The sequence below is a fragment of the Carlito syrichta genome, unplaced genomic scaffold (assembly GCF_000164805.1).
Source record: "Carlito syrichta isolate Samal-C Ts95f unplaced genomic scaffold, Tarsius_syrichta-2.0.1 Scaffold308142, whole genome shotgun sequence".
In the NCBI taxonomy this organism is placed as follows: Eukaryota; Metazoa; Chordata; class Mammalia; order Primates; family Tarsiidae; genus Carlito; species Carlito syrichta.
The window spans coordinates 902,036-927,943 of NW_007252238.1; the positions used below are offsets into that span (position 1 = coordinate 902,036).

At 40.6% G+C, this 25,908-nt stretch overlaps 1 protein-coding gene across 2 annotated transcripts in view; it reads right to left on the reverse strand.

Moving 5' to 3' along the window:
* Nucleotides 1–25,908, reverse strand: part of NR3C2 (nuclear receptor subfamily 3 group C member 2) — a 362,756-nt gene that overhangs the window by 27,623 nt on the left and 309,225 nt on the right. For both annotated transcript variants that reach the window (XM_021716062.1, XM_008065056.2), the window contains one exon: nucleotides 2,423–2,553. In XM_021716062.1, the coding sequence (XP_021571737.1) occupies nucleotides 2,423–2,553 (131 nt within the window). The remainder of the gene's footprint in view (nucleotides 1–2,422; nucleotides 2,554–25,908) is intronic.

A 25,908-nucleotide genomic window follows, 5' to 3' on the forward strand; every position in this document is an offset into this window, starting at 1 on the left:
CTGCTCCCATGGGAGTAGGGACAACTCTGGATATGAAGTCCCCATTCCTGGGCGTGAGTCCTAACTCATAGAGCATGATGAACAAGTCACACTGACATGCCTCCGTTTGATCAGCTTTAGCATCGGGCAGTCCATTTCCCAGTCCATGCTGTATTTGAAGTATGAAGTTCGCTAATAGATGGAAAACATTTCCTAATTTGCCAGGTGCTAATTAACAGGCGGAACAGGGTGACGATTTCCAGTGGCCACTATGTACCCTCTTCCTGCTCTGATCACTACCTGATCCACTCTTCTACTGGCCCAGCCCCTCTACTGGAAATAACATCTCTTCTTCCCCGTTCAGTCCTGACCACCTCGGCTGGTGGTGCCACTTTCCTCCCATGACTACTGAAGTCGCCCCTTCTCCCACACATCTGATTCTGGGGCCCGGGGCGAGGGCTGGGCACAGACTGGATACTCTGTTCTGCTCCCAGGTCGTCACTGGGCATCCTCTCCTCCTCTGAAGTCCATGCCACTCACCGTGGCCTCCTGGCTGGCTCTTAACTTCCAGGTCATTTCTCAATTTCCTCAGTGGCCAGTTACTTGGCTCAGAGCTGTCCTCGCATCCTCTCTCCCCTGTCATCATTCTGAGTCCTACCCTCATCTGACGGGAGCTTCCTCACATTCCTTCCTCTGTCTGAAAATTCCTGTGCCGTTGTCTGAGGAACAAGTGCCCAACATCCTTGCCAAGGCTAATCCTGTCCTCTCTTGTCTCCTCTGGCACCTTATGCCATCAACTTCTCTCCACCCATACTTGGTTCCAGAAGCCTAAAAAAGTTTCCCAACAATCTGCAAGTCCCTGGCATTCTGGCACCTGCCCGAGGCCTACTGGTCAGCTCCAGTGGCCTTCTGTCTGTGTTCTCAACTTTCTCTATGCAAGCCATGCCGCCCATTAGTCATACCCTTCTGGAAACACTCAACTCCTGGCTTCCGATACTGGACACTCCCCCAATGCCTCCACCTCTCTGACAGTTCCATCTCTGTCCCTGTGGCCTCTGCCACCCTCCTTTGACGTCAAATAGCTCAGCTGGCTCTATCCTCTTCTTTCTCTAGTATGGTAACCCCAACTCCCCATTTGAATTCCACTACAATTTTCAATAAGGATAATTTCAAATGTATATCTCAGTACCCAAACCTGTCTTCCAAGTTCCAGTCCCAAATTTTCCCCATCTTTTGGCCGTCTCTATGAGGATACAGAGTTGGCATCAAAAAATTAACCCATCCAAAATAGAACTCATTTTTACACTCCATAAAATCTGCTCCTCGTCCTGACATTAACATATTTCTATTAATGGCATCACCACTGTGCTAGTCATTTCTCTGTGCTTAAATCCTGTGTCGCCGTGACCCACAGCACTTTTATTTCCCCTTCCAGGCAGTTGCCAGGGCTAACTCTGCAATGTTTCTTGACTCCACTTGCTTCTGTCCATCACACCACCAGTCAGCAGAATCCAGGCCATTCTTTCCACAGTTTTCCAGCAGGTCTCTGGGCTTCCAGTCAGGCTAAGTTTTCTATCTGCCTCTGCCTCTCTCCCTCTCCACCTTGAATCCGCCCTCATAAAGCCATCAAATATAGCTTTGAACGTGTCACCTCACTGCTCAAGAGCCTTCAAGGTTGTGCCCCTCCGCCTACCTAATAAAGTTCAGATTCCTCCAATGGGCCTTGACTATTCTGATCCAAAGTACGTCCCAACCTCATGCCCTGCCATGCCCAACCCAACATGGCTTGATGCACTTTGAAAAGTTAAACCAATACATATTCTTAAAACATTGAAAGGCAAAACAACTCCCCCAGAACTAAGTGCTGCAGCCTACCGTACACTTTTCCACAGGTCCACACTCTTTCACGCCATCCCTGCAGGAACATCACCTCACACCTTCTATCCAATCTGTCATCCTGGCCGCCTTCCGAGGTCTAGCTGGGCCATGCCCCCTTCCAGACCCCTAGAATTGAATATGCTGGTCTCTTTTCTGAGCCTCCATGACACTCCTTACCTCCATCATGGTAAAAAATCATTTTCCACATGTAGTAAAGGTACCTTTGAACTTGTCTTACAGTGCAAGCTCCCTAAGGAGACAGTGTGTCACTAACTCTTGGGTTCCCTGCATTCTCCAACCCCACCATACCCATAACAGACACTTAGAGTGGTCGCATGGGTGAAGGAATGAAGGCATACAATCCTTCCTATGCCCAAAGCTTCATGCTTTGCAAGTAACTTCATTCATCAAAGGCCAAAGCCTTCCTCCCAGCTCTTCAATGGTTTTGGAGTGTTTTTTTTTTCTTTTTTTGGTACCGACTATCTGAACACTATAAATAGCCTACTCTCCTACAAGAAAGACAATTGGACAGTGTAGAGAAAGTGCCAGATGGACATCAATTTACTTGTGCTTAGCAGCAGCAAGACTTTCATGATGGTATATTCTTCAAAGGAAAGCTGCAGTCGAACGAACTGGAGGCTGATCTGGTGCATCCCCTGGCATAGCTCGTACATGGCAGACTGGTGCATCTTCTCTCTGCAGAGGAAAAGAAGAAAATGTCTGAGAATGCAAGATTCATGATCAGACCCAGACAGGTGGCCCGAGGCAGCTTAATAAGAGATCTGAGTCAGAATTCTCCTTTTGGCTTCAACATGGAGCAGATGTGTATTCTGAAGACCAGCTAGATGCCTTTCGTAGTGGTTGGTAAGTTGCTTCTAGAACAACACTGCTGGGCCGTTTGCTAGGACCCCCAAGAATGTGCCAGAAGCACTGAAACCAACCCTTTTCAAAGTGCCATGATTTCATTGTATGTCAAGAGTAATGCTAACTGGTTAGTATTATAGTGTGTTACAGTGAGGTCATCCATAAAGCAGAGGAACTATTGTGATTTGGGACAAAGCCCAAAGACCGATTTCTCTTTGGCCACAGATATCAGGCACTTACTGCTTGAAAGGGCCTGTGCTACATGCTGTGAGCACATGACAGGGCCGACCAATCTTATTTCTGCATGGGCCGTCCTTACAGAGGTCATTGGACATGTTATTAACTATTTGCAGCAACCTATTTAAAGGAGAAATTAAGCAATATTTTAAAAAGTGAGGTGGGGCACAGTGGCTTATGCCTGTAATCCCAGAGCTTTGGAGTTCAGGCTGCAGTGAGCTATGATTATGCCACTGCATTCCAGTCTGGGCAACAGAGCAAGACCCTGTCTCTAAAAAAAAAAAAAGGGGAAAATCACAAAAGCAATGTATACAAATGTTTTCACACATACAATAGACCAATCTCCTCCCTCTACTAACCAAATGTTTCCATAAAAACTCATGTCATATCTACCCTATCTATATATACATAAAACATATGAAATAACATATAAAACATATTATATATATATATAAAATGACAGATGTCATTTTCTCATACTTCTCTTTCCTTGAGAAGTAAGCAAGTCATCACTTTGTTCTCTAGATATTTTTCCCCAAAGTAATATCTTTTCCCAAAAACATCTTTTGGGAAGCCCTGGGTAATACTGCTTTACGATGACCAGAGTGTAAAAAGAGACTATTAGTGGAAAACAGGAAAGGACTTGTCAAAGGCCAAAGAAACAGAAAAAGAGGACATCACAGCTGATTCATTTCTAAGGGCGACTGAAAGCAGATGATGTCTGCAGGGAAGAAACGTGGGGCTAGGTCTTGTGGTGTGTTCTTGGGCTCCCCTCAATTAGCAGAAATCTCTTGTACTTTCACTCCGAATGCCAGTTATGAGGCATACACATACACACACACACACACACACACACACCAGAAGCCTATGGATCTACTATCCAGAATTAATGATGTAAACAAATGCTAATATTTTTTGCCATATGTGCCTCAGAATTGTAAAAGTTAAACATGGCAGAGTTAAGGACTGTCTGTCTTCCTCCTTGGTCCCATCCATTACATCTTCTCCTCACTCAAGGCGAGAACTACCCAGTCTGGATGATGATAATTTCCTCTCAGATGTGTATATTTTGCTACACATGTATGTATCTATAAAAACAGCATACCGTACGGCTTTGTTTTATGTAAATTTGAAATTAGATATGCACATCCTTCTGCAACTTATTTTTATTCAACAGGAACTTGAAGATGTATCTATTTTAATACAGGTAACTAAGTTAATTCGTTTTCACTGCTTCAAGTTTCATTTGTTTGAATGCGATTTACTTTTCAATTCCACCACTGATGGACACTTGGGTTGCTTTGACTTAATTGTATTGTAAGTGATACCTACAAACATCCTTGTGCATTTCTACAGTAAACAGAATGAAGGCAGAACTGCTAAGACCACATCTGTGCTTATCTGTTGTTTTATTCTCACCAGCAGGAGCTGAAAGTTTCTTACTTCATAGCACCCCCAGTGCATGCCATTATCTAGCTCAAGTCATGTCATCAGATAGAGGTAGAAAGGGCATTCCATAGTTGCCTTCATTTCCAATTCCATCATCCTCGGTAGGTTCAACACTTTTTAAATGTTTACTGACCATCTGGGTATCTTCTTTGGTGACTTGTCTCTCCCTGTCTTTACTGATTTTTACTCTTTTTCTATCAAGTCATACCAAAAATACCTACTCTTTTGCCTTAAAATTTTTGTCTGCTCTGATCTCAACATTGCTTTTCTCTTTCTCTTTGCCTCTTTTTCTTGCTCTCTTAAGAACTTGCCTGGTATGCCCCCACCTTTTCTTTTTAATCCCTTCCCACATAATTATATTTCACATGTATTTTAGAAACAGCAAAAACTCAGATTAAAAATTCTGAGAGTCTCTGTTTTTAATAGCTCAGTTTAATTTGTTTTCATTTGCATGATTACTGATAAACTCAGATCTTCTCTACCATTTTAACTTCTTCCCCCCTTCCCTTCTTTCTTTCTACTTTCTTTCCTTTTAATGGATTGATTCAGTTTTTTAGCCCCCTCTCCCCTTGTTCCTTTACTGGATTTAAAAGGTACATATTCTGTTTTTATACTTTAAATAATTATTCTTAAATTATGAACTTGCAAACTTAAAAGTCTAAACTTAGTGGCCCTTCCATAAAAACCAGAAAAAATTCAGAATACTATATTTTTAGTCTACTACTTCCCATCTTCCACATTACTGTTCTTTAGCATTTAAATTTCAACTTATTTCAAATCACCACTGAGATTAGTTTCTCTCACACATATACATTCCATATCTGTTTAGATTTACCAATGTATTTGGATTTACCAATGCATTTCTTTGACCACCATTACTTCTTGTATTTCACGTCTTCTGAATTCAAACTCTTACTTATTGGAGAATTTTTTCTTAAGTCATTCTTTCAGCAGTGGTCAGTTGCTAACTGTTCAAGTCTTTTGGTTTCAATTTTTTTGAAAACGTCTTCATTTTTACCTTCATTCTTAGATGATAGCTTAAAAAGGTATACATTTCTAGATTGACAGGTACTTTCCCTCAGGAATTTGAAAATAGTTTTCTCCTATACCTGGGCCTCAATTGCTGCTTTTGGGAAATTTCCTGTTAGTCTGGTTGTCATTCTTCCATAGGTAGCCTATATTTTCTCCTTGGTAACTTTTAAAATTTTCTTGATTTATTTGATGCTGTAGTTTCATTATGGTGCATCTAGAAACAGACTGATTTTTATTTGTATTGTTCAGGACTCAGTGTCCTTATTCAAGAAGATGTAAGAATTCCTTCAGTCCTAAAATGTTTTTAGCCATTGCTTCTTCAAATATCACCCCATCTTATTACTGTTATTTTTTCCTTTTTGAACTCCCATTAGCAGTATGTTGGACCCTCTCATTGTATCTTTCACATTAGTCTCCCTTTCATATTTTCTAATCTTTTTATCATTCTGTATTGCATGGTTAGGGATTTTTTTAAAGATCTATTTTCCAGTTAAACTATTTTTTTCTTTGTCTATGTCTAATCAGCTGCTTAATGTCTACAATGTTTTAATTTTCATGGCAATATTTTTCTTGTTAAGGAGATTAGAAATGCTCTACTTAGTTCTTTTTCAGACATTTCTGTTATTTTTCATAGATAATCCTCCTTTGTGGTGATTACATCTCTAAATATTTTAAACATGTTTATTTTACAGTTTCCTTCAAATGTTTTTATTCAATTTTGGAGATGCTAATATGCGTGTTTATCAAGTATTATTTTGGCATGTATTATCTGGGTGAATCCCATGGGTACTGCCTTGTGGAAGAGACTCTACAGAGTTTTAGCATTTACAATTGACATGTGTATAAGCATTTCACTTGTTCTGGAACAGTTTTTTATGTTAATTTCACAGCTTAAATGCTTTTTACAAGACTCATGTAGTTTAAATTTAGACTCCACACTTGATGTGATGCAGGTTTATGTTTCTTATTTCTTTCAGTTTCCTTGCCATGTTAGCTGGTTGGTTGAGTTTTATTGTCCTAGTTAGTAGACAGGGCCCTGGATTTCTGTTGGGGGCTCTATTTCAGGCCCTGGCCTGGCCTTGTTGGAATGTAAGTTCTTGTCACCTTTTTTCTGTTTGCATTCTAATACCTACCCTAAAACAAATAACTGCATTCAGTAGTCTGTGGGCCAACTGCAGTATTAGCTCTGAGTTAAACCACCTTGGCTATGAGTTCCCTGTTTTTGCACCTTTTTTGGAAAAAAAATCTTTTGCTTGGCTATATATTTAAGACTTTTTTTTTAATGCAAAATTTCTGTGTTTAAAGCCAGAAAAAGAAAAAGGCCCAGTTCAGTTCCACCATTCTGATTGCTAACTGCAAGCTTCTTAAAGGCAGGACCCGTGTCTGATGAACCTTTTTAAATGTCAAAAAGAGTATCATAGACACATAGACGGAGAGTGTCACTCTCTGCTCAATAAATATTTCATGAATGAATGAAAGAGAGAAGGAAAGAAAAAAGAAAACAGTAAAAGACAATGAAATGAATTGAAGAATACAAATTTGCATATTACTGGTAATTTATAAAAAGCAACATTATCAAGTGTTCAAAAAATTAGATATGATATTTGTGAAGTTCTCAAAAAGTTTCTAAAGGTAGGCAGAGAGGGGAGGGAGGAGAGGGTAGGGAAGGGGAGGGAGAGAGGTAGGGGAAAGAAAGGAGGGAGGAAGGGAGGAAGAGATATTGATTGATTTAGAATTAGACTGTAACATGAAGTAAAGCAGACTGTAAACTCAGGATCCCCGTGGATTATAACACAACATGCATTTGACACTGTGCATTTTTAAAGGTATGCTCATATGCATTGGATTCCTTAAGGTGGCATTGTTCGCTTTGCCACAGCATAGCCTAGAGACATACAATCCATCAGCCCTTCAGCATGCTGGCTTTGTGATCCTGTAATCATGTAAGTTCCAAGGTGTAGACTTATCATAATATGTAAGATTGGAATACTCAGTAATAATTCCAATCTTACAGGGACGTAGGAACCAATAAGACGGAAGCTCTTAAATATTAAAGTACTGTATAAAATCTTAGCTTTCTCTGGACATAACGGAGAGAAAATACTTCTTGAGACAACAATAACCATTCTGGTTGAAACAAATCAAGAAAGACTCAAATTCTTAAAACAACTTTTAAGGAAAACAATGTTATGTTATTGTTATTTTATTATTTCTATATAGAGAATGGTAAACCTAGGGAAAGAAGCAGAAATAATGTGGATTTTCACAGGGACTTGCCTAGAATGGACCATGAGATCTAAACAACTCCATGTCAAAGTGTTTCTGTTATCAGATGTGTTACCAAAACATCCACACACAGATTAAAGGTTAGTTAGAGAGAGACTTCAGATTCCACTTGAAAACAGATTAGAAGGTTAATGCGTGACAGCACTTCCAAAGAAAGCTTTTTCTAGTATGAACACCATCTCTAAAAAGAGGTACCTATAAGAACCTAGAATAAACTTAGTTTACTCTTTTAGTCTTTTTGCCTCAGCATAATCATTTTTGCTTAGACTTTACCCCTGATATGCTTTAAATCTAGCACAGTTTAGCCATAGATACATTTCCAATAGGTAGGCTTTAGGATGTGTGCAGACATTCTACTGCAGGCCAAGTGGCAGCCTTGGCTGCCCACCCCCTCAGCAAATCTCTATCAGACACAAGACAAGGACAGAGCCATAGAAATGATAAGACCACCTTTTGATCAAGGTGTTTGTGGGTTGCAAATGTCTGACAAAGTCTCTTACAGAAAAACCCTCTCCCCTTGTCTCCTCCCATCTAACCCACCACCTGAGGGCATGAGATGCTAATGTGTGGTGACCTCAAGATCTAAGACTCATGTGACTAACCTACCCATCTGCCTGCTGTCCATCGCCTGACGTCAGTACCTGCACTTACCTGTCCCTTCATTATGACGTGGAGCGGATCACCACCCAATCACCTTAATGACCTTCCCTCATCAAAGGGAACTGGTTAAAAGCATTTAACCTTGAACAGCCATGGCCATGGCGGCCACTGCCTTACTAAACTCTGGTGTGGCCATGTACTCTTTGAGCTATAGCTGTCGCCATGTTTCTTGGCTTTGGCCCCCTTCCCTACCTTGGGGAGGTGAATCTTCTCTTTCTTTCTCTCTCTAATTTACTTTTAAATAAGTGATACTTTCTAATCTAACTTCTGTGCAAATCTTTGCATCTTTCATGCGGCATGGAATGGTACAACACACACCCCACACCCCCAGCAACCCTAACCTAACATTCTGGAGGCCCTGCTGGGAGAGTGTGACTCTAACAATGTCTTTGAAATCTTTCATGAGGTATTACTTGAATAACCGCCACAGCCTCCACAGCTGTCATTGATGGGTTACAACCATAAACCAGAGTTACATTTTTTCCTGCTAATTCTCACAATGCCCTGTGAGGAATTCGCCTCATGTACATGACAAGGAATCTTAGGTTCATGATGAAGCCAGGATCCAAACCTAGGTTTTTCACTTAGAAAGAAGTAAAAAAAAAAAAAAAGAAGTTACAGGCCCAAGTAATAGTTTTTAGCTTTTTTTCCAGGGCCATACAATGACAAACAGCTATTCAGTACCTCATAAGTTTTGTTATGATAGTCTCTCATTTGTCTATCCTTTGCTCCCCATTATGTGGTATGATTTTGTGTTTTCCAGTTTCGCTGCTGTTTCCGCTGCATGAAACCGAGTTCCCCAAATGAAGAGTACTGAGTACCCAATATAGATTGAAATTTCAGGAAAATAGGCCATCTTGAAATCACATTTACATCACGTCATATTTGCACAATGAAATTAAATGCACAGGAGTGTGTGCATCCAAGGCAGTTAAAACAAGGACAATCTTTTTGGCATGACATTGGTATTAATTTTGCAATATTACTTTACAGAAATCATCTTTGTTATGTGCTTATATTTGTTTTATAATTTTACCTCATTTTGAGTAGGATAATGTAGAACATACTGACTACTTTGAAAAAAGAGAAGTTCATAAAACAAAAGTAAATGAATTACTAAAAGTTACCTTGGACAGCAGACTAATATGAAAGGTGGTAAAAGATAACAGAGGTAGAAAACAGTTCTGTGTTAAAGTGAACATCAGCTCCAAATAACTGACAGTTGCTTGTCTCTATTTAAGAACTGTGAGCACTGATATTCTTGCACATGTCATCCATTTTTAAACATCTTCTCATTTTCAGAAACAGGATAAACTTGACTTTTGGATAAATAAATACAGCAGCCAAAGTGGGACTACAGACCAAGTTCCAGTTCTAAGGAGTTTAGATTTAAATCTATGAAAACAATACTTCTACAGTATTTTTAAAGAAACACTTCAATAGCTTGGTAAACCTGAAATTTTCTCAGACTAGGAAACCAATTTTATTTGTAGCTATAACTTCGCCTGGTCCTTTCTTAGAACATTCATTACACTAAACTACAGTCATATGATTATTTGGAAATAGTTTTAAAATATTACATTAAAATGATCTGACGCCTCCAAGTCTAATTCACTTGTAACAAAAGAGAATAATCTGAGTTAGGAAATATATTTTCATTTCCTTTGAGAAAATTTTGGGTTAGAAATGCAGTGCAATTCACATAATAATAGTGGGAATTAGAAAAAGTCCCATTAAGTCAAAGTAGGTAGGGTACTCACAATTTAAATGACTTGGATGCTGGCTGCCTGCTTTTAACTTAGTACTTAAACAACTTTTCAAGGTACAGGATCCATGCTATTCTGGCATTATTATATGTTAACAGTGTTGCCCTATTTCACATTATGAGAATAGTCCATTGAGCCTTTTGGCCAATGGCTGTCAGGAAGAATACCTATTTTTAGTGTTCAGGTAGTGGCTTACCAAGACACCACTAAAAACAAACAAAAACAAGCAAACAAAAAAAAACTATTTGAAAAGGTTAGTCATTCACTTAGCTAGAGATTCATCTCGAAATAGCTGATTTGGGAAATTATGGCCCCAAACAAAATGTAAGCCTGAAATCACATTCATACTGTACTTTGATAGAAGTAGACATTCGATATGCTCAAATGATGAAGCATTCCAGGCTAAAGACAGTTGCAGAACTCAGGAGCTCAGAGTCTGAACACCTTAATAAATACCTCATGTGACTGTCTACCACAGTAAGAACACAGTCTAGACTCTTCTATCTTCCAGCATCTAAATCCGTGGGATGATTTGAACATCCCAACCGCCCATTCTAGGTTCTCAATGGCAACCTCCATTCTGAACTCTCTTGCCTTGATCTTGTCAAGGGCTCAGGTGAGAGAGTCTTTGGGGTGGATGGTTTTAGCAGCATGCTTAACATTCCATTCACTCATTAATGGTCTCTCAAAGTGTTACTCAGTCAGATCACTAGAAAGTCACACAGACAGACCTCCAAGGCAGTATATTTTACAACTCTATGTCTCTAGGGAACCCTGTCCCAAGAAACAGCCCTTTGTGAAATAACTCTGCACCTTTGCAAGATAGCAGCTGAGGATGACTTCCATTTTTAAAAAAACTCATCATCCTTATGAAGACTTGTGATAAACTAACTGCTCTTGAACTTTGGGCCTGAAAAAAAGCTTCTTTCTTAATGCTAACTTCTACTTAAAGAATATCTGCAAGAGTTGAAAACAGAGTATTAAGAAATATTTGTACACCCATGTTTATAGCAGCATTATTCACACTAGCTATAAGGCAGAAGCAGTTTTCACTGATGGATAAACAGATAAACAAAATGTGGTATATTCATACAACGGAATACTATTCAGTCTTGAAAAGGAATACATACAACGGAATACTATTCAGTCTTGAAAAGGAAATTCCACACTAAATAACACATGACAGTCACAAAAAGACCAGTATGGTATGATTTCACTTATATGAGATACCTAGATTAGTCCAAGTCATAGAAAAAGAACACAGAATGGCGGCTACCAGGGACTGGGGGGAGGTGGGAATGGGGAATTGCTGCTTAGTGGGTGTAAGAGTTTCTGTTTGCAAGATGAAAACATCCTGGAGACTCGTTGCATGACAATGTGATAATATTTAATAACAACTGAGCTATACATGTAAGAAGGGCTGCTAAGATGATACATTTTATGTTACATGCATTTTATCACAACTAAAAATGTTTTCAGAATGAAAGAAAAAATTCTCTGCAACCTGTGCTCTTAACCTGCTGTACTTTCTTCGATAGTGATTAAGAAACTAAGAGTTGTGCTTAAAGATGGAACTTCTCTTACTGTTCAGGTGTTTCATTCTTTTAAAATATATATAATATCTCTTTTCTTCTCTATTTTTACAACTTGTCCTGTGCCTTTTTGTGTCTTGATAGATTTTTAGTCTTACTGTATTTGGGCTTTTATTGCAAGCCACAATAAATGCTTTTTGAAAGCAGAAAGGGTAAAAAATTTTTTAATAAACCATGATTTCAAAAAGTCACTCAGAAATAGTTCCTCAAAGACTGTCTGCTGTAGTTTGGGTACCCTCAAGAGGAAGGGGAAATAGAACTATCTTTATTGCCCCTTTCTCTTTCCATGAGCTCACATTTAATAAATGCAATCCCTTCCCCATCAACTGATTTTACAAATGCCAAAGCACAAGAAGTTCCCAACGCTTTCACCTATGGGAACCTATGAAAAGTACAATGCCTATTTTTTTTTGAGTTGGAGTCTCACCCTTGTCACCCAGGCTGGAGTCCAGCAGTATACTCATGGCCATCCCAGCACCGACCTGCTGGGCTCAGGTGATCCTTCCGCCTCAACCTTCCAAGTATCTGGAACTACAGATGCATGCCACCACACCTGGCAAATTTTTTGATTTATTGTAGAGATGAGGTTGCCCAGGCTGTTCTCGAACCAGTGAGTTCAGGCAATCCCCTCATCTCTGCCTTAGAACATGCTGGGATTACAGGTTTAAGCCACCGTGCCCAGCCGATATTTTTTTAAAAACTTAAGATCCTTTAGCAATATTGTACCAAACTGTACCTTGTCAACTAAATACTTAGGTGTGTGAGATATCACTTTATTTAAGAAGAAACTATACAAAGAAACCTTTGAAATATTTCACATTAAACACGAGGCAACTCCCATCATTCTGAAGTTCCGTGTTCCTCTTCTGGATAGTAGGGTGCATACCTTTTTGTGACTGACTTTTGTATGGTGCCCAGGCCTATGATTGCTTGAGTGGTAAATAAATGCCTGGCAGCAACGAGGAGCAGGTCAACCCACTGGATGACATGGAACATAGGCAGCAGTAGTGTCAATCTTACAACAGAGAGTTAAATAACTGGAGTGATGCAGTGTACACACATAGTCACAGCAGATCTGAAAGACCAGACCTTACAACTGATACTGCAAACCACATCATTATGTCTGAATAAATCTAACATCTCATTACATGGTCAGTGTAACAGATGGTCCATGTCTCAGGCTTGTTATTTTCCTAAAAAACAGCATGCAGAAATACTTTTTTTCAGACCTTAATTAGAATAAAAATGACCCCAATTTGAACATTCCAATTATTCCAGTTTACTGTTCTTCATTTCTTTCAGAGGCTTATTAATTTTTCCTTAACTGACAAACAAGGAAGACCATTTTGGTAGCTGCAGTTCTGATGCCTGTTCATTTGGATAGTAGTGACATAATTTATTTAAAACCAGGGTATATAACTCAACCATGAGGTCTAGGAATCACTGGAGAATGCGGTTGTGGTTTGCTTTACTGGACTAATGTGTTAGAGAGACTGGTGTCCCCCTGGTCTTTATGACACTCATCTACTCTATTAATTTTACATGGTCAAATCTAGTAATAGTAAAAAGCTAATTTCCATGTTTTGCTGGTCACCTTAGTTGATGCTCTGGAAGGGACATGTTTTCACAGAACTGCCCTTGAACTTCAGCGTCACAATATCCACTGACTTTAGTGGATGTTACACAGATTCGAATAACACGTGACAACCGAAAAATCTAGACAGGGCCTGGTTACATGGCAACTGTAATTTACCACTGACGATTTCAGACATCTGGAAACAAGTTTTTTAAACCATGAATCTTATATATAATATTTTTTTTAAAACATGGCTTTGTATTGTAGATTTTTAAATACTTACGTAGTCAGCAGTTTGTTTTGGATACAAGGATACACGTTTTTAGTAAAGGAAAGAAAACATGCAGCAGTAACCCACTGTGAAAATTCAGATTTTAGAGAATGTTAAATTGGGAGTATCTGTGATAAGTCACATTACAAAAATGCGTTGACCAAAGTTTTAATCTTGGTATTCCTTGAATTGTGACCTTCCCAAGGCAGGCCAGTAACAATATAATTCACTTTAAGGAGTGATTTCTAAGCAACTTTCCACAATCCTACTTATCATATCACGTAAAACATATCCGGCCTTGAGATAGATGACTCGACATCTCATACTAAAATTAGGGCAGGAACACACAGCAAACTGGAGAAGAAACCACAATCCACTGCATATCATGTACGTGTATACTGATAGAAGGGCTTACTCCCAGAGGCTATTCTAGTAGGAAATCATTGGATATGTGATGGTTTCCTTATCCAAATAAATCAATTTTTTAAAATTCTAGGCTTTTGGTAAGAACATGTATATATGTCCTTGACTGAGGAATGGGCTCTAGTTCTTGAATAGACTTCAGTGATTTACTTATTCTAATAATTTTTTTTCAAAGAAAGTCAAACATCACTAAAAATGGCATTCTGGGATGCAAATCTCGGCAGTCTGGTCTCAGATCCTGCACTCTTAACTGCTATATTAAGGTTGAAACACCCAACCTTGGAACCCTGCTTGGAAATTCATGAGCACTTAATAAATGTTAGCTATATTAAGACTTATGACAGAGCATGGTGGCTCATGTCGGTAATCCCAGCACTTTGGGAGGCTAAGGCAGGGGCATTGCTCGAGTCCGGAAGTTCGAGACCAGCCTGGACAACACAGCAAGATTTTGTTTCTTAAATTAAAAAAAAAAATTTTTTTTTAAGACATTGCCAGAACTTCTATAATATAGAAAGACACACACACACACACACACACACACACACACACACACACACACACTCTTTAGCGAAATATTTTTTTTCACTCTCAAGCCCATATTTATAGGATTAGACTTTAATACTAATTTTATGCAACTTTAATGAGATGCAGATCTCAGATGGTTAAGTAGAAGACAGAAAACCTTTGGTGAACTACTAGTGATTCATACAGAAACATTTTGGGTATATACTTAAAATCATTATTTAATTTCAGTAAATGACCATAGTTTCCCACATGTAAGAAGGTGTCATAAGAAGGTGGACTTCCTACTTGATAACTACTGAATTTCAAGATTGAAAAAAGTTCATTGCTGGTTTAGAATTGTTTCTGGACTACTGTTTGGTTAAAGGGTGATAGCAAATTACTTTTTCCTACTATAATAAAATATTTGTATTAACTAGCAGCTCATGGAATCATATTCTTTCTGAAGAACACTTACTCTGATGAAACCTGGGTATTCAGTTGTGATTTCAAGGTGATGTTAGAGAGGGGCTCACACTTGCAGAGGTGATACTGGCAGATGGGGGTGTGTTAGAGTTGGGATGTGGCAGGTAGAAAGCAATCATGCTACTTTACGGGATCACAGGCTCTTTCTGTCTTGAAAGTCTTACTTTGGAAGAACAAAACAATTAAAGCTTCAGAGTCCCTCTTATCATAGGCACTATTCAATTCATTCATCAAGTTGGACCCTAGAAAATATTCCTGAGTGCTACAATTCTGGATGAAATGTAGTCTCTTTTGTTTGGATCATCCTAAAAGCTGATATATAGTCTGCCCTGAATAGAAAAAAAAAAAATGATGTTCAACTCAATTAATTTATTAGAGATTAGCCATGTGTCCTTGCTTATTACTGATTCTGAACATCTGCCACAAAGCAGATTTTGTTCAGGACATTATGAACAACTGCATCATTCATTACTGGGTGAAATAAATGTAACACCACCAGGCCACTACACCATTTCCCATAAAATGTCAACACCCATGTACACACAATGACAGGAACCCAATGATTATTCAATGTGTAGCATAAATATTTCTTATCCTCTTTATCCACTTGCATAAAATCACTAGTCAAGATAGCTGAGGGGTGCAGCTGACACTTTCTAACCTTACCCTCTGCTTTGAAATTCTGTGAACTTTCTCTAATGAGAACTACATGGTCATGGAACTCCTCTTTAATGACATGAATGATTTGTTTTTTTGTGTTCACTGCCTTTAAGCAATGAGTGACAAGGCCAATGCCTCAAAAGTGTCAGCTCCCTGTGAGTCTTGAGCAGGCAGGACTCCAGGTCCCTGCAAAACACTAGGCTCTTGGCAACCCCATGAGAAAGAGAGGTAAGTGCAGTGCAAGTCCTCCTTCACTGTGACGCTCTGTACAAAGAGTGGGGGGCTAGGGGAGCACATGGGAGGGAAGGGAGTAGTTCCTTGTTCTACCACAAGGAAATGGAACAGCAATGCTAGTCTGAATGTGTCCCCCCCAAATTCATATGGTGACACTTAATTACCAATGTGACAGTAAGAGGTGGGGCCAGTAGGAAGTGATTAAGTCCTTGGGATTAGAGCCTTTAACGGGGCTTGAGGGAGGCGAGATCCACCCTTCCATCCCTTCTGCCATGTGAGGACTTAGCATCTGTTCTCTCTGGAGGATGCAACAACAGAGCACCATCTTAGAAGCAGGTAGCAGCCCTCACCAGACACCAATCCTGCTGGTGCCTTAATCTTGGACTTCCCAACCTCTAGAACTGTGAGAAAATACATTCCTATTGTTTACAAATTATTCAGTTTCAGGTATTTTTCTATGGTGGCACAAATGAACTAAGATAAGCAATCAGGGATAAAAATGATAAAGCCAAGTAACTCCTGGAACTGAAATTTTAATGATGTTAAGACCAACACTGGCAAAGATGCAAAAAAAAAAAAAAATTTTCCATTTAGGGCAACCATCCCAAAGAACAGAGCACAAAAGTTCATATTGAAGTAATGAAAGCAACTCTGTCCAGTTTTCTTCTTTCTGGAAAAGTCTGTCAATGCCTTAACACTCCCAATTTTAAAGATAAAACAATGGAATGAAACAGTTTTATTGACTAAATGCACTATTTAGTCCACAATACATGAGACCAGGAAAGGGCTATAGAGGAAAGAGAAATTCTGTTAACTTCCTCTCATCAGAACTATGTGGTCATGTAGTTTCTCTTTAATAACACATAAATAATTTGTTGAATTTTTGTGCATGTTCACTGCCTAAAAGCAATGAGTGTTAAGGCCAACGTTTCAAAGTGTCAGCTCCCTGTGAATCTTTTTTATTTTATTTTATTTTGAGTTGGGAGACTCACTCTGTCACTCTGGCTAGAGTGCAATGGCACCATTACAGTTTTACCACAGCCTCCACCTGCTGGGCTCATGTGATCCTTCCACCTTAGCCTTCTGAGTAACAGGCAAGTGATCATGCCCAGTGAATTTTTTTGTTTTTGTTTTTTGGAGAGATGAGGTCTTGCTATGTTGCCGAAGCTGGTCTCGAATTCCTGGGCTCAAGCAATCCTCTCACCTCAGCCTCCCAAAGTGCTGGGATTACAGACATGAGAAACACACCTGGCCTCCTTGTGATTCTTAAGTAGGCAGAAACCCTAGTCTCAGCAAAACAATGGGCTTTCTGGAAAAGTCTATAGGAGCCTTACCACATCTAATTTCAAAGGTAAGACAAGGTGATGCAACAGTGTTCTGTCAAGTAGAAGCAGAAAGATGAGAAAAGAAGGGAGGGGTTGGAACAATCATGTAGGGGAGAGAAGGATGTAGCAGGGAAGGCAGAAACAGTGGGGGGAAAAGAAGAGGGGTGGGGAGGAGATGGCCTTGTGCATTGTGAAGTGTAAGCCCGCGGTTCTTCATGCCCTGTGGCTTGGCAGCTCCAACCCTAAATTTTAGGGCCTCTATCCCCTTGCCTGCTCAGACACAGCGTCTCATACATGGACTGGACCATCTTCTTTGCCATGTCCATCCAGATTCCAACCATCCTTTAGAGGAAAGCCCAGACTTCCCAGCTAGACCATTCTGCCAGGAAGCTTTCCTTGGCTACTGCAGTCAGGGGAACCACTTTCTCTTTCAATTCCTGGAGCATCCATCTATAAAACTTGTCACTTGTCGTTTGCCTCCACCTTGTTAGGCCACTATTCATGTATCTATGCCTTACTTGTCCCAAAACTCACTAGCCACACTACAGAGTCCAGGAGGATGGAGAATTCATATTCTTTGAATTCCTTACAACTGTTGCATGGTGTTTTGCATATTGTAGGTATTGCTGGTATTTACTATGGACTGGTAAAATGCTAATCATTGTTCATAATTTAGCTAAACAGTAAAAATAAAGAGATTTTCATCTCACTTTAGGGGAAACGATGAGGAATTCTACTTATAATATTGTACCACGCCCCCTTCTTTTTTGGATTACATTCTAACCATAAGTTCCCATAGCTATGAGAAGAAGTTATCTCATTGGCAAAGTTGAACTATGTAATCGTACACCATAGGAAGCCGCAAGGGAACTTTGAGACCCTTCCATCTCTGCTATTCTGCAGATGAGGGGAAATGTGGTGTGGCAAGAACAGCATGAGCTTTGAGGGAAATCCTGGGTTCACATCTGAGGCCCACCTCCCATTGGCTACGTGATCCTGGATAATTTACTGGACCTCTCTCTGCTGAGACAGCTGCATCATTTATAAAATAGTGATATTAATGCCTGCCTTAAAATATGATTGTCTAAATGAGAAGATTCATACAGAAGCGTCAAGTATAGTACATACACATGGTAGGCTCAGTAAGTATTTTGCTACTAGAATGAGAGCCCTTTAAGGGCAGGGACAATGTTCTACTGATTTTCTGGCATCTGAAATATAGATTAAAGCTTTCTTAAATGAGAAAACAGAGATTCACATATAAGGCAGCCTCTCAGAATGGAAGGAAACTAGATTTGGATAAACCAAAGTTCCAATTTATCTAAGAACATTTTATTTCCCTTTGTGTTGTTTATACATGGAGCATGTTTTACCTATTTTAAAGGATCATTTTATGAAAGATAATATAATTAGTATTATGGTTTGAATGGGTCCCCCAAAGTTCATGTGTTAGAAACTTAATTCCTAATGCAGTCGTGCTGGGAGGTGGGGCCTAATAAGCGGTGATTAGTGCATGAGGACTCTGCCCTCATGAATGGATTAAAGTTATCCTAAGAATGGGTTTGTAATACAAGCAGGTTCAGGGCTGGACACAGTGGCTCATGCCTGTCAAGTTCAGCATTTTGGGAGACTGAGACAGGAGAATCGCTTGAGCTGAGGAATTCGAGACCCACCTGGGCAACATAGTGAGACCTCATCTCTATAAAAAATATAAAAATTAGCTGGGCATGGTGGTACAAGCCTGTAGTCCCAGCTACTTGGGAGGTTGAGGTAGAAGGAAGAATTTCCTGAGCCTAGGAGGTAGAGACTGTGGTAAGCCGGGATTGTGCCAAGACATTCCAGGCTGGGTGACAAAGTGAGACCCTGTCTAAAAAAAAAAAAAAAAAAGTAAATTTAGCCACTTTTTGTGTCACTTGAGCTAGCCACTGTCTCTGTCTGTTTTTTCCTTCACACACATATGGTCTCTTGCCCTTCCACCTTCTGCCATGGGATGATGTAGCAAAAAGGTCCTCGTCAGATGTGAACCCTTGATCTTAGACTTCCCAGTCTCCAAAACTACAAGAAATAAATCTCTGTTCTTTCTAAAGTACCCAGCATGAGGTTTTCTGTTATGCAAGTATAATCTGGACTAAGAAAAATTGGTCAGCAGGCGTTCCAAACTGAAACCATTATTAGGCTCCAAATGTCTACACCATGTTTAGCTGTCCGAAAAACCACATCCCCTAGTCAACACAGAAGCATTTATGTACTGAAAAATTCTGAGCTCTGGACAGAGACATTCCTGGGCTCAAAACTTTGAGCCTTGGTCTCCTTATCTTTAAAAGCAGAAGGATATTAAATACCCACCTCACAGAATTGTGAGGATTAAATAAGATAGCTTATTGGAGATAGCGTTTAGCATAACACCTTTCATAAGCTTTCAGCATCAGCTCAGAATCCTTCAAATCCTCTTCTAAATTACCTGATTATCAGTTACTTTCGCACTGCAGTGCCCAGGTAGGGGGAGGATGGCATTCAGCTGCAGCAAACAGGAAGGGAAAAGTTCATCAACTGCTAATTCCATTGCTTCTATTGAAGCAGTGTGTACCTCAGGTAGGGGGCACAGATGATGTCTGTGTAGGTGACGTTAGATGAGGTTGCCACATCAGTGCATATGTGTGTTGGCTTGGGCGACTCTCCTACTGCATGCAAAGGCTCCAAGTACACAAGTGTGCTTGAACAGGGAGGCTGAGGGTCTCCAAATACAACTTTTTTTTGTTTGTTTGTTTCCCTTCATCCTCCACTTGTTTCTTTCAGAAAAATGTCAAATGCCAGAACCTGAGGAAAATGAAAAACCCCTCCAGAGCCCTCCCACACACGACCTATTAAATTAGCTTGAGGTTCATGGGAGGAAATCAGAAAGGATATAAAGCCAAAATCACATCTCCTGTGTGATATGATGAAAACGAATAACCATGTGGCTCAGTTAGGTTCTAGAGGTGTCCAAAGACACAACTTCAGAGAACACTTCATACAGCAAGACACATTTAGGTATGTCCCTCTCCTTTAGTCCAGAGCAGTGCCAGCAAAGCTACCAACTCGAGGTCTTGTGACCTGTGTCAAGGGAGGGAGACTGGAGCCCTCCTTGGGTTTAGAATTGACTGATCCATTCTTTACCACCTGCCGCAGTCTTTAACAGAATTGCTGCACAAAACATAATTTTTCTCTATTTATTAAATTTTCAATAAAGAAATTTATTCCCATGATGCATTTCATATTGAAGAGTATTTTTAGCTGAAAAGACCAAAGCCCTTGGGCCCATTAACTGAAGGAAAAAGCAACGTGCTAACATTAGCCACACTAAGCTTTTTAAAGATAATATACGATCTTAAACTGCTTTTGACTTTTATTCAAGATGAAAAATAGCTCCCTCTAGTTAGTCAGAATAAACCTTGGATACATTTCTTGCATCATTACTGCTCGATCTCATGCCAATACCGTTACAGATAGACTTCATTCCATTTGCTGTCTTGCATTTGTTTTGCTTTAATTTCATACCATACTGGCAATTACCCAGCTTCATTAACTCCTTAGGAGATTCCTCAAGCACACCACAAGAAACATCACGCAAGAAACAGTCACATACAGCAGTATTTTTGAAGTAAGATTGGAAAAAAGTCTACAAAAATCAATCCCTTCCATAGAGTTCACATGTTAAGTCCCCAAAACATTGTAACGCAAATCCACATCAGAGTCTCGCTTCTGACTCATATATCAGAAGGAGCACTCATTAACAAGTACAAAATAGTTACCAAGGGCCAATTATGTGTATTTTGTTTGACACTATGGATAATTTTTAAAAGTATACTTTCTGTATTCCAGGAGCTTATATTATATCTAGAGTCATGAACGTATATAGAACACAGTAAGTAGTCAAATGCTTGATATAGAAAGAAATAATTTCTATCAAGAGTTTGAGGGGGCAACATATCCCTCTTGATGCCACTCTTTAATGGTAGGAGAAGTCATCAGGGAAGAAGAACGCTTTGGGTTCAACTTAAGGAAGGGAGAAGGGAAGTGCTAGAAACAAAGGTAGAAAGACAGGACAGAGGGAAGGGAAAGGGTAGTTTGGCTGGTGCAAGAGTTTATGCAGAGAAGCAGCAGGAAAAAATGCTGAAAATAGCATTTTAAAGTTAATTAGTTCATCACTCACTTAATGAATGCCAAACGGCATTCTAGGTGCTGGCAAGGCCAAGGTAAATGAGATAGGCCAGGTGCTTGCCCTCCCAGAGTCTATGTTCTGGGGGCAGGAGACCTACTGTGGAGAAAAACAACCTGTGATCGCCTGGGGAGGGACGAGATGGAGGGGCATACCCTAGATCTGGTGGTCAGGCAAAATTTGTCTGACCAAAGAATATTCTGGGCCAAGACAGGAAGGTTAGAAAGAGCCACCCTCCTGCACACGGTCAACAGCAAGTGTGAAGAACATGAGTCAAGAATGAGAGTGGATCCTCAAAGCACCAACAGGAGCTCAAGGTGGCCAAACAAGGGCGTGGTAAACCCCTTGGAGAAAGTCATTGAAACTCCAGCTTACTATTTTATTTTATTGTCTTTATTTCTCACTATGTTACCTAGGCTGTCTCGAACTTCTGGGCTCAAGCAATCCTCCCGTCTTGGTTTCCCAAAGTGCTAGGATTACAGGTGTGAGCCACCACACCCAATCTTGCTTACTATTTTAAATACCACTTTTATTGTTGTATACAAAGATGAGGGATGTCATCCGAGTCCTATTCTCTGGTGAAACTGCAGGTAGGATTTTCTTCACCTTTCTGGACATCCTACCCACCTACCCCTGAACCGTGAGCCTCGTGAAGAAAGGGAATCTTGTTTTGTTCACTGTTGCACTCCCCATGTCTAGAGTGCTTGGTACACTGAAATTGTTTGATGAATGTCTGTTGAATGAATGTATGGACGAAATATCACTTATCTTCTTCTCCCAAGAGTGGTCTAAAATAAGAGGCAGCGTTTGGCCAAAGAGACGACAGTTTGGGAAGTAAGTCAGGAAGTCTCCAACCCCCAATCTCAGTTCCAGTCTTAGAAGAATATGACTCTCCCGGGTGTATCCATTTTTCTCAGGTGAGGCAATCACTCTCTCTTGCACACTCCATCTAGGAACAGTTCTTAATATGAGCGGGAACTCAGAGACTCCATCACGGCCAGGTTACCCACTTTTTCAATAATTTCTCTCCTCTTGCTTCCTCCGCTGAAATGTTGGAAGTGACTTTTATTCCAACTCTGATTCTTATCACTATGATAGGTTGATAAAGGGAGTGGGGTCTTGTCTCGATGTAGACTCCTCCTACATCTGGCTTCTTTCTTCCCCCTCCCCCATTTAAAAATGGAAATCTCTGGCCAAGGCTGGTCTCTGAAGGGTATGCATATTCCCAGTAGTGAGTCATGGGACGCAGGTGACGGAGCAATGAGCAACACTGAAAGCAATGTAGGCGTCACTCTTAATCAATGTAATTGTAAACACTGTATTGCAATTTGAATATTTAACTTGCTTGATTATAAAACTGCTTGCTGAACTGTCCCGAGGTGCAGATTTTGTCACCAACCAGCTGCCATCGGTGCCTCCTATAAGTTCTAATAGACCAGTGGTTTTCTCTGCTGGACCTCTGAGTGACTTCTTTGGAATAGGTAAACATTATGCACAAACTTTCTCAGACTTGGGGCTACCATGTTACAAAAGGGGAAAGGAGGGAAGGAAATGCCTCTTGTTTGGGGTGCTGTACCTAGCTTTCCTCTGTTCCCATATATAACTGAATGACCGTTTCTTGCCCGTAGCTTATAAAACCTCCTCAGGTCCTAGTGCACCTTCCCCTTGAGTTCCCTTTGCTGGTGGGAAAAGAAAGAGAACTGCATTCTGCAGTGCTTCTGCCCTCTTCAGACAGCCATTTTCTAGGTAGGGCACTGCTTTTCTTCATTCAGGAATCTCAAACTCAACTGCCTCCAAGGACCGGGTAAGAGCAAAGAGGGTGGGGTGCAAAACAGAAGGAGGCAGCGGGATGATGATAAGGCCAACAGCACACGGGCCACCTGAAGGGGGAGGCACTGTGCCAGTCCAGCAAACAGAGTATCAGGCCATCTGCTGTAGACCTGGGCCCTCAAGGCCACTGGGACAGGACCTGGGTTTTTACAGGGTCCAGTGGAAAAATAAGGCAGAAAAGGAGGGCTTCTTTTTTTTACTTTAAAGTTTGTTCCCTCATACGACCCAGAAATAAAATTTTAAAAATGGAAATCTCAGAAAGTTGCTGGCAAAGGTGTATGTGGGGGTGGGGGTGGGGAATGGGAGAGAATGGAAGGGAGGAAGGAGGGAAGGGAAGGAGGGAGGGGAAGGAGAAGGCAGGGAAGAGAGAAGGAAAGGGAAAAATCTAGACACCGGAAACTACAGAAACTTCACAGAACAGTTTCCCAGCAGGCCATGTAGAAGAAATCTTAATTTGAAAGAAGTAGAAAGAGGCTGGGAATAGAGGATGGAAAACAAAAGAAGCCAGTGCAGGGGAGGCTGACCCAAGTGCATCTGACATCCCTGGCTGCTCTTAAGGAATTCCTGTCCCGCATTCCTCACTAGCCCAACCAAACCTCCTGGAGCAAGGGCCCAGCACAGAAGTCACCTCCAGTGGTTCAGGAACATCTGCCATGCCCAGTGGGAGAGGAGAGTGGAGCTTGCCAGATTTGAACTCCTACATCCTTGACCTCCGCGAGGATCCTCTAATCCCAGCCTCAACCACTGGGAAAGACTTGGGAACCCACAGCCCATTTGTAAGCCCGGCCTCCTAGAGCTTTGGAAAGTTAGGTGCAGAGGGACCTCGCTGGCACAGTACTGTTGGCAGAGTGGCCAGGGAGAGCCCTTGCTGAGGACAAGTAGACTATGCCAGCACATCGACCCGACAACTGGGAGTACAAAGGAAGAGGTAGCTCCCATGAGAACAGGACATGAAATTAACTGGTAACAGCAGAGTTGTCGACTTTTCTAATGGTGCTGTCATTATGGGGCCAGTACTGATGGTGTGGAACTCGGGACGGTGTGAGTCGTGGGATGGTATGGGATGCAGGATGGTGTGGGAGCTATGGGAGGTGTGGAATGTGGGATGATGTGGGATAGTGTGGGATATAGTGGGACACAGGATGGTGTGGGAATTCACCTTTCAACACCTCTTTGAGAGACACTCAAAGAATTCATACAGAGAGGATTGGGCAGCGGTACTAACAGTGAAACTCTCCCTCACTCTTACCAACAGACTCTGAGCCAAAATAAAAAAGGTTTGCCTATAAAGATATTGAAAGATCACCCCCCAAACATTTCTTATTGGGCTACTACTTGAGACAGTACAAACATGCCTTTAATATACTTTTAATTTGAAAACACTGGCCAAGACATAAAAGTGAATGGAACGCTGAACCTTCATTTCAGAACTTATAAAAAAAAAATGGAAAAAATGTCATTACAGGCTTCAGTGGGAGTTTTAATATGTGTATTGAATTGATAAGAAATTTGAATACTTGCAGCGATCTGTAGCAATATATGATAAGCTATTTCAAGGTAAAATTGAATAATTAATCACTTAGTACATATTTGAAAAGTTTTGAATTTATAATAAGAAAAGTTCTATGTTAATTTAAAGTATTAACTCATATCTTCACCCAAATGTTTAATAAAAAACTGGAAAGATTGTTTCCTTTATTATTCCCTACTCCCTACCTTTCCTGTCTCCAGTTATGCTAATACGGAAGATAAGATCTTTGGGAACTTTCAGATTTGTTTCACAGTTAAAGGCAAACACAAATGGTCAACTATTCAGGTTTTGTTCCTTGGTTTTACATATAGCAATATATCTGTTGTAAAAACCATGCATCCCCAAATCACTCTTTGTTTTCATTCATTCATTTTTTTTTTTTTTGAGTCAGAGATCTCACTATTGCCCAGGCTGGAGTGCAGTGGCACAATCATGGCTCACTGCAGCCTTGACCTTCTGGGCTCAGGTGATCCTCAAGCCTCAGCCTCCTGAGTAGCTGGGATGACAGGCATGCACTACCATGCCTGGCTAAATTTTTGATTTTTTATAGAAGTAAGGTCTTGCTATGTTACCCAGGCTGATCTTGAACTCCTAGGCTCAAGCAATCCTCTCACTCGGCCTCCCAAAGTGCTGAGATTACACCACACTCGGCCCCAAATCACACTACTTTATCATAAACTTCATCCTCATAATTAGAAATGGAAACTTAGGAAGCACCTTGCAGACTGATTAATAGCCTGTGTGATTCATTTATTCAGCAAATATTTACAGAATACTATCTATGACTCAGGCACAATGCCAGGTACTGGAAATTCAAAAATGATTAAGCCAGAGTCTGTGACTTCCATGAGGAGGTACCAGAGAAAGGAGGGAGGGATACAGACACTTAAAAAAGAGCTGGTGATGCTATGTGACAGGTGGTACCAACAGCCAAGAGTTGGTGGCAGAGCAAGGGAGGACCACCTCGGCGCACTCGGCCCTCAAGTGAACGGCATCACACCTTGTTAAATGAAATGCCAGGTTGCTACCTTCACTTGGGTGGGAGGGTGTGGAGGCAAAGCCAGGGTCAGGGAAAGTGGAAGAACATGTTGAGAAGCCATGAACATGGAAGGCACTGGCAGGCAACACAT